This window comes from Cephus cinctus, unplaced genomic scaffold, assembly GCF_000341935.2.
Source record: "Cephus cinctus unplaced genomic scaffold, Ccin1 Ccin1_scaffold0143, whole genome shotgun sequence".
Taxonomy (NCBI): domain Eukaryota; kingdom Metazoa; phylum Arthropoda; class Insecta; order Hymenoptera; family Cephidae; genus Cephus; species Cephus cinctus.
In genome coordinates, this window is record NW_014332873.1 from 558,476 (window position 1) to 571,715 (window position 13,240).

General features: G+C 46.1%; 2 protein-coding genes across 5 annotated transcripts in view; both read right to left on the minus strand.

The window, feature by feature from the left end:
- Positions 1-13,240, minus strand: part of LOC107263267 (hemicentin-1) — a 53,440-nt gene that overhangs the window by 8,862 nt on the left and 31,338 nt on the right. For all 4 annotated transcript variants that reach the window (XM_015730277.2, XM_015730278.2, XM_025080587.1 and 1 more), the window contains 3 exons: positions 12,395-12,492; positions 6,107-6,297; positions 4,891-5,052 (listed from right to left, as the gene is read on the minus strand). In XM_015730277.2, the coding sequence (XP_015585763.1) occupies positions 4,891-5,052; positions 6,107-6,297; positions 12,395-12,470 (429 nt within the window). In that variant the 5' untranslated portion in view covers positions 12,471-12,492. The remainder of the gene's footprint in view (positions 1-4,890; positions 5,053-6,106; positions 6,298-12,394; positions 12,493-13,240) is intronic.
- LOC107263268 lies at positions 68-2,225 on the minus strand. Its single transcript, XM_015730280.2, has 2 exons — positions 1,941-2,225; positions 68-1,816 (listed from the first exon to the last, which is right to left on the minus strand). Exons 1-2 carry the CDS (start codon positions 2,005-2,007, stop codon positions 1,566-1,568), a joined length of 318 nt encoding a protein of 105 aa, XP_015585766.1. The 5' UTR covers positions 2,008-2,225; the 3' UTR covers positions 68-1,565.

Sequence of the window (13,240 nt, forward strand, 5' to 3'; positions counted from 1 at the left end):
GAACATGCTACCGCCACATCAGCCAGCGAAATTACCACTAAGGTATTTCACTGGGGTGGCTCCCTTTCTAGCTACTCGTTAGTATAGTTACCTTCTAGTAATACAAACATGTACACCATACGTATACCAGTCGTTATATATATATATATATATATATAGTGCAAGACCTTCAACAAAGGGAAACGTACCGCGCAATGCCACACAGTGCAGTGGCCGTAATAGCGACTATCTATTTACATTTGAGAGAGTAAAACAAGCCCGAAGCCAGCAGAGACCATCTCATCAGCCGACCTTCCCTCCGTCATCCATTTGAACACTCGCAAAAGCCTCGGACCGACCTCACCCAGGACCGACCTTAACGTTGTAAGATGGACGCGCATCGTGCCGTTGCCTCCCACCGGCTCTGTTGATAACCCTGGATTCCTTGAGAAAATTTAGCTATCCCCTCCGTCCCTGCCATCCTCCTTATCGCCGTCCCAGCATCCTCTCAGGATCTTCAATGGCACTATGTGTTCTTCTTCATCCTAAATATCAAGGGAGTCAGCGGTATCTCCATTATTCTCTGCTTCTATTTAGCAAGCTCAAAATTTCAGTATCTTTTGAATTACTGTCTGCTCGCGGAAGGGCTAATGAAGTAGACGGTTTCCAATTTAACGATCATTCATGGGTAAATGACGTACCTGGAACCCTCCCTGGCGTTTCCCCACCAGGCGAACCACAAGACAACATCGACTCCAAGACGAACGACTGGGTCGAAGATAATGCGAGGTTCGAGGAGTCGTGGCTAATGTACGAGCAAGCTCATCAAAGTGTATCTATATTAATGAGAGAGTCGTATAGTCGGGATCTCGCGCCCTTATTACCCTGCGGGCTCAATTTTTGGGGGCCCCTTTTCCGTGCCCGAAGCTCAAGTCGGACCGGTTCGCGGGGGTCCCAGTGAGACTTTTGTCAAAATTCATGAGACGCTAGTAAAAAGTTATCAGGCGCTCCCTCGCTAGCCGGGTGTCTACAACTTTTACGTTTTACTAGACTCTGAATATTCCCACTTACGTCCTGAAGTTCGTCCTACAGGACTACCTTGAACCCCAGCTGACTATATATCTATTAGACGTGAAAAAGTCACATCTCACAGATACTATTAGCATTCGATCCTTCGAAATCCTTCAGAAATGTCCCGTGAAGAAGTTCAACCTCAAACAGTCTCTTGACTCACTTTCCGTATCTTGGCCACGATTCTTTTTATTCTTCTTAGGGTTCTCCAGGCAGTCCCTTTCTTTACCCATGAGAATCGATCCCGTCCAACGGACGGGAATCGTGAATTACGCGTTCTCGAACACAAAAGGAAGGTATGGGTGCTCTTTTTATTTAAAACTTCTAACTCGACGATCGACGCGCACTTTCAGAATTCTCTAGAAAATAAGGAAGGGACCTTCGATATCGTCCTATTTGAGGAATACGTTCTGGAATGTGGATGCAGGATCGCGTATGCTTCTGGGACATCGATTCTATCACAGCCCGGGGAGACATCCAACCGCTTTCACAGAAAAACAGAAGCAACTGGGAACTTATAAGAGCCTTCGTTCTCTTTCGCTCTTTCTTCCTTTGTCTCTTTCTCCCGTTGTCTTATCATCTTCTCTTTGTCCCTCCTCTTCTTTTACCCGTGTCCCACGTAGTTCCGCCATACTTATGTACAGCACCATGTGCCATGCTCGGAGTATGTACAGCCGAGGAGAAGATTTCGTCGAGTACGTCGTGACGCCGACTTGGGATATCAGGGGCGTCGTTGTACGAGAGGAAGATGACGTCACTGGCAGCGCTAAGGAGAAAGAAAAAGAGAGATATAAGGAAATCGTCACCAGGGAGCAATCTTCGTTTCTTTCGATGTCTCCTCTTGTACAAATTCTCGAAGCTTCTATTTTCTTGGAAATTTGCTTTTTTACCCGCCAGGTGGAAGCAGCTACCAGTCTTCTGTCCTTGTTGCTCTTCGTCTTGGATGTTCTTCGCCATATTGGATCTTTGAAGTTTCAGGTTGAACCAGAGCGCAGCCTCCGCCTGACCGTATTAGATCTATCAAGTTTGACGCTGTTGTCACATGCCGGACCCTCTGCTCCTTCTGCTCTTGGATCTTTGATGTTGCTCTCTACGGCCTCCGCTATATGGTTTGCATATGCAATCGTGTTACCGGGAAGTCTCATATATTCTAGCAGTTGGTTGCTGTTTCGACGAAGCACTGGGAAATCCGATAAATTGAATTATTAAAAATTCTTTAATTCTTTAATTAATTAAAAATTTTTATTATCCTATTCTTACATAACGTACATGCATATCTGTACCGAGCATAGATAAAGTAGACGTGGTCGCCATTTTGAATCTTTGACTTTTCGCACTCTCCTCCGAGGCAGCATGCATATGCATTTGCATTAAACAGACAAGGCACCCCTTGAACTTCCGGTAGCTGTCGCTGAGGTGGCAGAGGGGATCGACACAATTTTCGATTGACACGACAAAACGAAGAAGGAAGAATTACCGCGTCCAAAATGTAAAGCCGAGTAATAAATTGGGTTATTTACAGATATTCATTTATTCGACAAGGAGCGCCTTGAAACTTGTGGGGGAATTTTCAGCGGTACCTTTTTTGCCCCTTTGGGACATGCTGAAAAATAAATGCCAAGGGCAAATGAATATCCGGCACAGTCGTTACGTTACGGTTCATTCGTTTCAGGTATGCGTACATTAATTTCCAAAGTTTTCCCACTTTTCCCAATGACAAATAATATTTCATAAGCTTCGGAAGGAAACATTTGAGGATCCGGCAGCCGGGGCAAATATCACGCAGAGGATCGCAAACACGGAAAAGCGGAGGTTTCGTAGCGCGAAAGAAATGTCCATCTACTTACTAGAGTAGGACTCCCCTCCCTATGGACCATTCCGTCCCACAGCCTCCTAAGCCGTACTTAAAAGTAATTACTCATTCTAATTAGAATGCCGGTGCGCCAGTTCGCAAGGTTGGACAAGACTTGCGGCGTGAGGTGGTATCAGGGAGAATTAATTATTCGGATAATACGTTTGGCACATAACAACGCGGAGGTGTAGGGATCTTGGGAAACTTCCTGATAGTAGAATTTCGCACAGCTGGAGATTCGTTTGGCTCACTCGCTCCGTCTTGCTTCTCTCTTCGATACATTCACTTTCGCTTCCTCCCCTCGTCTCTCTCGCACTCATTCCGCTAATTCGCCAGCGCCTTTCCGATTGAAAGGTAAGTACGAAAGTTTTGGAAAATCGTAAATTCCAAAAATATTACAACTTTTCGATATCCCCCTCCAGGCGATTACACGCGTTATCACGCAACACGCGAAGGGAGGTCGCCTTCCATTTTCGAAGCAATTTTGACTTCCTCTGAAATTGCCACGTCATTTCTATGACGTATATCGGCCTTCCAGTGGGACCTCAAGTAACGGCGACATGACTTTCCCAGCGCGGAACAGTTCGCCTTTGGGCAGCCTCCATAATGTTCAAAGTAATCCCAGAGGTTCTCTCCTACATTTTTATAAACTTTTTCTTCCTCCTTTTAATGCTCCCGACAAATTTTTCCCGGTATAATATTTACCGGAAGACTCTGAGCCCCAAGATTCGAGCGGACCGAGTGCACGAATCCTGAAAGAATTTCCCAAAATCCCCGGCACGTTGCCATGGCAACCAATAGTTAATCGGGAGTTTAGCTTCGAAGTATCCCAGATTTCAGTAACAGTCGAACGAAACATCGAACCAATTGTTAATCCCACCAATCCGTTCGTTTACACGCAGGAGCGATGCGACGCGGCAGCCAGATCCCTCTGAAAGCAACAGCGCTTAAATTGCCAGGATATTTATGATTTTGACGAATTTCGCTCGTTAGTCAGCAGCCGGCGAGCACGAGAGAAATAAAGGTACAGCCGTTTCTAAAATTTTCACTGATTATTTCATCGTATGGCAAAGGATGTCAACATATATACTCAACAAGGTATTTCGTCACTGGTTACCGTATCGCGACCCTTGACCCTTCTCCGGTTTTAGTCCAAGTATCCTCAGAACCTTACCCGCACGTAGCCCGGGTAAGTATTATACGCCTCTCTTTTCACTGCTCCAATTTGAGCAGCGCCGTAGAAAATGCACGAGCACGAATACTTTGGAAAGTGCAGAATCTTGGAAACGAAAGGAAAGCATAGGAATAAGGTTATCTTATAACACGAGCGAAAGGGACTGATTGGTAGGTAGAATCTGTAGCAGCCGTACCTACAGCTGCATAGATCACTCCGAACGCACCGCCGTATATCAGAAGTTTAAACTGGTCGTTGATCTATCGTGCGATGCGACGGTTTTACATCTCTGGAGAGCAGTGATTCCGTAGCAAAATTGAAACTAGGAAGTGTAGCCGATTGGCTGTCGGTGCGCGACACCTGCCTGGCCCTGTTCAATTTTTCCTATTTCCACGGTTATTTCAGCCTCTGTCAACCTGTACGGGCTGGACGAGGGATTTTTAATATTTACGATCAAAGTGGCAACATTGATATATCGATTGATCGATCCGTATACACATGCATATATATATATATATATATAAACTATACCATACTCAAGCTTATTGTACTTCTATTACAATATACACTGTATGTATGTATATCGTCCTTATCACCTGACATTCGTAGGTCCCGTTGTCCCTCTCCTGGACGTATAACTATACCATACTCAAGCTTATTGTACTTTACGATCAAAGTGGCAACATTGATATATCGATTGATCGATCCGTATACACATGCATATATATATATATATATATAAACTATACCATACTCAAGCTTATTGTACTTCTATTACAATATACACTGTATGTATGTATATCGTCCTTATCACCTGACATTCGTAGGTCCCGTTGTCCCTCTCCTGGACGTATTTGATCTGCAGCGTCCAGTCGTCCGATCCTTCCGGATGAAGCACCTGAAACCTCTCGTCATTTGTGTAGGTGAACATGGAGCTGGTAAGCACGTGCCAATCTCGCCGACGTATCCAGGATATCTGAAAGTCAAAGAGACGGAAGCTTGAGAAACGTCAATTCAAACTCAGAGAATTCGTAACCAAGTCAAATTTGACTTTCGAGCTTAATTTATTGCTACGTGGGTGCGATTTGTTCGTATTTCGAATATGAGATATTTGAAATTTTTAATGAAGGTCGGGGAGCGATAGGCTGAGAGGAGGAAGAGGGAGGGATGGGATGGATAAAAAAGAGAGTAACCCCAGGGAGGAATAACAAAAAAAGTGGGGCGGGGGGGGATGAAAGTTCGGTTAACCGAGTGAAACGTTACCGCTAGGGATGCTGCGGTACGCGAGATCGAATTATCTTCCTGATCGTGAAACATGGCCGCCTCGGAGTGATGGCGGATAAGTGCAACGTCCTATTAAACGTAGTTACTAATGCTTCCGCTAATGGGAAGTGGCGCTGTAACGACCCGCAGGACTCTGTAATTTCGTGCGAATCGCAGCGAACGAATTCGCCGGTAAACACACACACAGAATCGCATTGGCGGAGGCAATAAATAAATAATTCAACAAGAGCTTAATAGCGAGGTAGGGAATGGGATATAGGTTGACAAAGAGGTCTAACTAGCATAGTGTTGGGATAGGGAGAACATGGGTCGGACATGGGGAAGATGCGGGATGTCCACAGGATCTTCCAGGAGAACGTAAGTAGCCCCAGGAGACAGAAGACGGAAGCAGAGAGAAATATCCTCGGAGAGAAAGTTTCAACTTTTTTCTTCTATCTCTTTCCTGTCTCAAGTCTGAATTGTCTCTGCGTTCCAGCTCCATACGTTTCTCCTCTTGTTCCCGGATCGTTGACCTCCTGCGTCTTGGACGCTGCGCCCAGTGTCCCGTTCCAAAACGGACGTCCGACTGTTCCGGAAGTTAAAGACGCACGAGTCACCCTGTCCCGGTACTCGAGTCGCCCCGTCGATGCTCGTAAAAATCATGGCCAACTGCTCGCAAGCGATTGGCTTTGTCATTTTGATTTGCGCGACTGGCCAACCAATGGATGCTCCACTTTCGAAACGAACGGTCAACCAAGCCGACTTACCTCGGCGTCGGATACCGTCCTCTCGGCAAGGTTCCGAACCTTGCAGTGCAGAAAGGCCGTCCCGCCGAGCTGCACCGTCACGTTGGAAACTGTGTTGTTGTCGTTGGCCTCGTTGACGCGTTGCAGCTCATCGAAATTATTGTACCAGAGTGCTCTCCAGTCTGAGGGTATGCTGTAAGGAACGCGTCGATCTGAAAGAAAAGACAGAAATTTCATTCTAGCGATATAGATACGAGGCTGTCTATACAGGTATACAAGCACAGGACACTGGCAGGTACGTGAGAGAGAAAAAAAATGCACGGTGCCCATTTTGAAAAAATGTCATCGGTACTCTCTTTAATTTCCCTCGCGATGTCCACATCTCTTTTAGTTTCATCCACACGCGTTTCCTCCCATTTCGCGGCGTACGACGTCCCCGTGGGAATTTACGATCTTCGTCCTTTTTTATTATATTTTCATCGCGGCTTCAATGATACACCACTCACTTAGCTCGGAGTTTATTTCGACGACGACTGCGAACCGCAGTGATAGCTAAGCTGTCACGGAGGGCTTGCGTGTCAGAGGTCACGTGTCTTTCGTCGAAGATGGAAAGCATAGAAACGTGGCGTGTAACTTTTAGTACAGAGTCGAAGGGAGAGTCGAAGGGGCTGTGCTGTACTCAAGAACGATAGCTGAACTTTCGAAGGATGTTAACAACGAGTCGCGTTATGGAGCGACGGCTTTACGATTTACTCTGATGGAAAAAGTTTTCGGGTGAAATATGTGACGCTTTTCGAAAGAGGCGCAGTGCTTTAATTTGCTTATATTTTTCGTGTCAGAATTTTCTCCCTCTCGCAACTCTATGCGTCCGTGATTCGAGTACCCGACCCCCTTTTGACAATGAGTGCGGCGCCAATGGGTTTTGGGGGGGGGGGTGAAGACGGGACAAAGGGAAGGGAAGCTAAGAAACAGTCGAGTACTTTTTTTGGCGGCAAGTTTTGCGAATTTAAATGTACGAAACCTTGGGATGCGTTGGGAAAAAGGGGGGGGGGCTGGCGGGTGGAGGGAAGAAGACGAAAAGTGCAGCCGTAAAGGAAGCACAATATTTGAAGAGGAACTGAGTAGCAATAACGGGAAGTTCGAAAAGCATCGGGAAAATAGGAAATTTTCAGAGTACACTCGCTGCTCGACAGTCGCCATTACTTTAGCCCAGGACTGAAAGGGAATCCGAGTGGGATAAAGGAGGTTTCCAGAGAGCGACGTAGAGTCTGATCGTGAGCTTGAATATTTCCTATCTGCAACGGTCGCCTGAAGTATTGCGAGTATCTCTCTTTGTTCGCAGCGATCTAAAGGCTTAGTTTCCATAGAGATAAACTTCGTGTGGGCCGGTTAAATCGATATTTAAGACCTGAACGTTACACCAGCAGCTAGTGTTACTTTAGTTCTCCATCCCTCTCGCTACCCCCCCACGTTCAACCCCCGATACACTCATACTCGATAAACCATAGGCGTACATATCTTGCGATTCGTGCGCCTCGTGCTGTACCACGTGCACCCTGAATTTTCTAGAAAACTTGAAAAACAAGGAAAAGAGGAACAGAGAGTAAAGAGAGGAGCGGGAGGAGCGGGAGGAGCGGGAACGAGCACTTTCAAGCGGCTTAGTTCCATCTTCCCGAGTATCGCGTTCAGCCCACATTTTCCATGGAGCGTTTCCATTTATGTATACGTGCACGGAATGCAGTTCGATTTCCCGATCAAAGCTTTTCTCCCAGCGGCTATTAGCCGCCGCCCGGCTGGCTGATTCGGCCGGAAATTAATTTGCAGCACGTTAACGGAACTGCGTTCGTTATACTTGGCCACCTTTTGAATTACCCGCCAAATCGATATAGCCAACAGGGCTCTTTCGGTTCTCACGCAGCTCTCTCGCCTCTCTCGCTTCCTCCCTCGCGCTTCACGCATCACTCGCTCACACTCCTCGCGTATATTCAATGGACCCATAACAGTTACGAATTACCATAACGAAATCCTTATCGATATAGTTATACATGCTTCGAGTAAATCGAAGCTGCTAAAGAGAAAAATAAAGGGAAGCCTTATAAGGTTCATTTCGTGGAATCTCATTACAGAGAAAAAGGGGCTGATCAAAATGGGAAAATAAAACGGCATACTCAACCGTCACATCGAACCTTCTTGTATCGTGTTGTTTAGTCTGACCTAATAAATTACGCAACCACTTTGCCAAGGGCTGAAAGTGTATCTGTAAGGGGATCTTAGCTGGACGAGGCCCAGTTTCCTTGGCCGAGCATCGAAACCTTCGGGACTAAGGACAACGCCCCGTTTTGTCCTTTCTCCAAGGTACAACGACGATTCTCCAATTTTATCGACCATTAACGAAACGCGAAGCGACCAGGTCGTGCGTCCCGATCTTCTGCGAGGATTCGTCTTCGTTAAAGGACACCATCGTAAATCTCTCATTGGGTATTACCCCTGTATCACAAAACCGTACACGACGAATTTCCACCTTGTCTACCTTCGATTGGCTGGATACACTATCTAGATCGAGTATCTGGTATGGTTGTTTACCTTCCGTCTTTTAGGATTCCATTACGGCTCGAACCTTTATCGAAACTTAGTTTCGACGATATCCCCTATGTCATTTTTATATCCTTGAAAAGTCCTCCCTATGTCCTCCTGTGATTCAACCAAGCGATGCTTAACCGTACCCGAACGCTTCCAGGCGTCGTTCGTCGGAAGGATAAGAACAGCGACTAGAATGGACGTCGGGAAGAGTGAAAAAGAAGAATAATAAAGAGGAAGAAGAAAAAAGAAAAAGAAAGAAGTCTCCTCTAAGAAGCTCGAAAAGTTTCTCGAACGTTCGTCGAAGTGACGAAGAAAAAACGCGGTTGGCGGGAGAAAGGTGGGGACGGGGCCAAGAGTACAGGGGGCTGTGTGTGAGTGGAGGACGTGCGTGTTGGTCAGGGAGGTAAGAGAAAAGGATGGAGAAAGGAGAGTAGGACACTCGAGACTGAACTTTGAGCTTTTGAATGCGGGACATAAGCTACCTGCCTTTTGTTTTCTCGAGACAATGCAAACTTATACAGAAGCTACTTACACCTCTGGTTACTAGGAGCGCGTTTGTATTCTTGGCTCCCACCTCGAGTGTTTCAGAAAACCACTACCACTACCCGCTAGCGCCACTAGTCTCGCCCGGCGCACCAATCGGCAGTCTCCGAGGCGTGACGGCCGTCCCGAGGTCGTCTTACCTGATACAACCACCCGAAACCAGTTAAACTGTCGAGTTGGCTGTGAATATTTATTCGGACGGCTAATAATTATTTCGGATAGCCTATACAATCCGTTATCGACACTCAAAATGTGACCCCGTTCTTTATCTGTGATTAAACAGTCGCTGCTGTATCGATGCTTGTGCGAGCAGGATTTCATTAATTCAACGCTCACTGTTACTCTTACCTATACTCGCGTACTGTTGGACTATAGTTCAGATCCGTCTGCTCCTAATGTGCTCTAGAATATTCTGGGTTAATTCTGTCTAGTCCATTTTGCTTCGTGGAACGATATACTCAATTGGAATAGTCTGGAATAGTCCAGACCGGTCTACGTGGACTGTAACCGCCGGCAGGAGTAATTCGTCGCCGTGATGAAATTGTTTACTAACCGCGCGCGGTGGAACGCGACCGTTAAGTGTGTAAGTCTTAATCTTTCAAAGGACTCGAAACGACCCTGGCTGCAGACTTTACACGTCTGCCAGTACCATGGAAATAGTCGAATCCAGCAGAGTCATCGACTACGGCAGAAACAACTTGGCTCGTTTTAATTAGAATAGCAAACCGCTGCAACCTACTGCACAGCCCGTCGAGTTTCCTATGTTTTCGCATGGGAACGCGTTAAACTCGTCGGCGGGGAAGGATTCGCGATGTAACAATTTCGCGGTTCAGTTCCGAGAGACGGAGGGCCGCGGGAATTAGCCCGGGTACCTACGTCCTCGTTTCATTACGTTTTTACATGCACCCGTCGAGGTTATCTCGATAAATTATGTATTGGCACTGAAAGAGAAGAGAAAAAAAAAGGATTTCACATACAATTGCTCCGGCGAGGGAGCTTAAACCGTAAACAAGGTCAAAAAAGATTCAGTTGCTACAGCTACCCTGTTCAACGCGTCCGCGTAATTCTTTTTTTTAATTTCCCTCTTTTTTAACTTTTTTCTCCCTTCGTCGTCCTCCGCCACCCCATATCCGCCCTGTCCTTTCTCTGACAGAGAATTCGGCGACTCTCGCCTCTGATTCGTTGAACGTCAGTTGCGTTCGGAGTTCACGGAGGAATTTCGAGTTGCACTTCGCAGTGCTAATTAAGGCTTGCCTTACAAATAACCTGCGGGAGTCGCAATTGAGACATTTTCGTAGCGTAGAGTAGATTGATTATATAATATCCTACATAACGTACTATCCCAGTATTTTAATTGGTATTGGAAAGAGTGCATGATATATTTAAAAAAAGTATCATCATCTAATTAATGTTTCCTTCCGCAATCTACCACTCGAATAATTGGTACCTCTCTACTTGATAGCCAACAGAGTGTACCGAGTGGAATGTACATACACATCCTATAGCGGTCGCATAGCTGCGAATACTCCATGCCGACTAACTTTGGCTGAATTTTGCAGTGTTAGAGGGAAGCGAGTATACAGAGGAGAGAGAGAGAGAGAGTGTCGAATATATATAACAGAAGAGACAGAGAGAGAGAGAGAGACCTACGATCTGGAAAGACTATTTGCTCTGAACTCGAACAACCGGATACGAATATCAACGCGAACGAAAGCAAAATAAATAAGTAACCAAAGAGACTCGACTTAATTCGTTTTTTCCCCCCTATCGCTCATGTAAAGTCTACTTAACAAACACTACACGGCCGTCATTCTTTCCCGTAAATCTACAGACAAAATGATGGATCGTGCGAATCCAGTGAAGCGCATATATTATGTATCGAAACATAGCAAAACACAAATCATTCATAAATTTACATCCCGATAGCAAAATCTCTTCTTTACCGACCGATCTTCTCGCATTTTCTCGAAGCTTTACGATTATAACTGTGACTATCAGGGACCTTATCTTAAGTGGCCCAGAGATGTTCCCGTTAGCGTCGTCGGTCCTTCCTGTGACGTTATTAACCTAGCCCAATATATGTTGCACCCCCTTTCACCCCAGCCTCTTCATCATTGCAATGGAAGCATCTCTCTCTCTCTCTCTCCCCCACACATTCATTCCCGCTCCAGAAAACGTTACCCAGGAAAAACTCATAACCTCATAAGCAGAGCTGATAAACTTGTCAGCTACATGCTTCGCTAGCTCCCTCAGCCTTCTTACGATCCCTTTGACGAGCTAACGAGCATTGGCCAACACGCCGGAATATCTCCAACACCCGGTACGTGTATCTGCTTCTTGATTTAAAAAAAAAATCCCAAACTTACGAACAGCCTCGGATTCTCAGTCTGCCGTAAAATTCTATATTTCGAATGAATCGTGAAACGTTTTCGTCTGTATTTACAAGAACCCAGTCGACCGAGGCGTCTAGACATTAGATACGTGCGCTCACTGTTTTTCTATAGAGTAGACGCGTTATCCTCAGAAAATTTTCAGACTGTGTACATATGGTATGTTAACGGTAGGTACCAGACACGTGTATACCATGCATATGTACTATACGTACTATAGCGTAGACATGTACGAAGTTTATGCTGAATTTCGTACCCGTTTCACCCTGTTTCAGCAACATAAGCACCGGCAAGCCGGATGTCGTGGAAAACAATTGGCATTCCTGGTGAATGGTACGCAAACTTGTACCTGTGTCTCTATATATGTATATATACTGTACAGGGTGTCGAATCGTTCGCCGACGAGGATAAAACTCGAATTACACAGGCCGATCGATGATCCATCGGCCGATTCGAAACGAAAGCGAAAGGCTTTTTCCAGGGGGCCGATAACAGGTTTCCCGGTATTCTGCAAAAGGCAGCCAACTCCTGTCCAACTTTGAATCCCGCTCGTCACAGGATTATAAGTTGATAATCCCGAACGAGGAACTTTCACGTGGATCGATGTGCTACGTTCGCGACATAATCAAAGGCTCGTGTCCCGGCTATTATCCGCCGGTTTCCATGTGTCCTGCAGGCGCCATTTAACGACTATGGGAATGCGCTGCATATTGGGAGGTATGTGCTGTGACGTCACTGTCACGTGGCCTTTTCTACTGCATATGGGTCGACGCGTTACGTAACCTAAGGTGCATACCTTTGTCCAGCGATCTGGCCAGTAAAATCGTCGGCAGGATCAGGAAGACCATGTACCACGAGAGCCGGTCCCGCATCCTCGCGAGCTTTCGGGATCGCCTGGAATTATAATAATAAGAGTGAATATAAGAAATTGTGCAATTAATGTTACATTCGTGGAAAGGCGATACTTGATCCGCGGTATTTCCATTTAGGCTGTAATAAGTTTATGGGATCGAATAACCCAGAGCACTTTAAGTTTCGTGTGTCCCCTCTCTCTCTCTCTCACTCCATGTATATATAAGGCTATATCTATAGAAGATATTACTGTCTCTCTCTCTCTCACTCATTCTCCTGTCAACGACGAGTGTAGAATAGCAACGCGGGATACGCAGGAGACGTAAGACGCTGATCCAGTTAGTAAGTTTAACGCGATGTCAGAATTTACGTATTTACGCCTGCCGTCGGAACGACGTCGACGCCTGACGTCGTCTGAATCAGCGCGATGCAGCCCAGACGTTTCGTCTTGTCTTCTGGAGGTTAAAGTAGAGCAAATTCACACGTGCGATCCGATCCTCCTGTCATCGACGTATCGAACGAGACTCGGCGAATGCTTTTGGGCTTTTTCACGAGTTTCATCGAACCGACTATAAGGGACAAAGCGGTTTAGCGGCCGGCAAGTGGAGGGAGGCGGGAAATGTGTTTTAGTTGGAAGGAATCGAGCGTCGCGACGTCTATGGGCTTAGCCAATAGCCTTAGGACGGTCATACAGGGTGGCGTCGTAATAAGAGGATAACATCGCAGTGATAACGTCCATTAGATCTGGCAGATTAATCTTCTGTATGAAACACGTAGGTGAAGGGAGGCT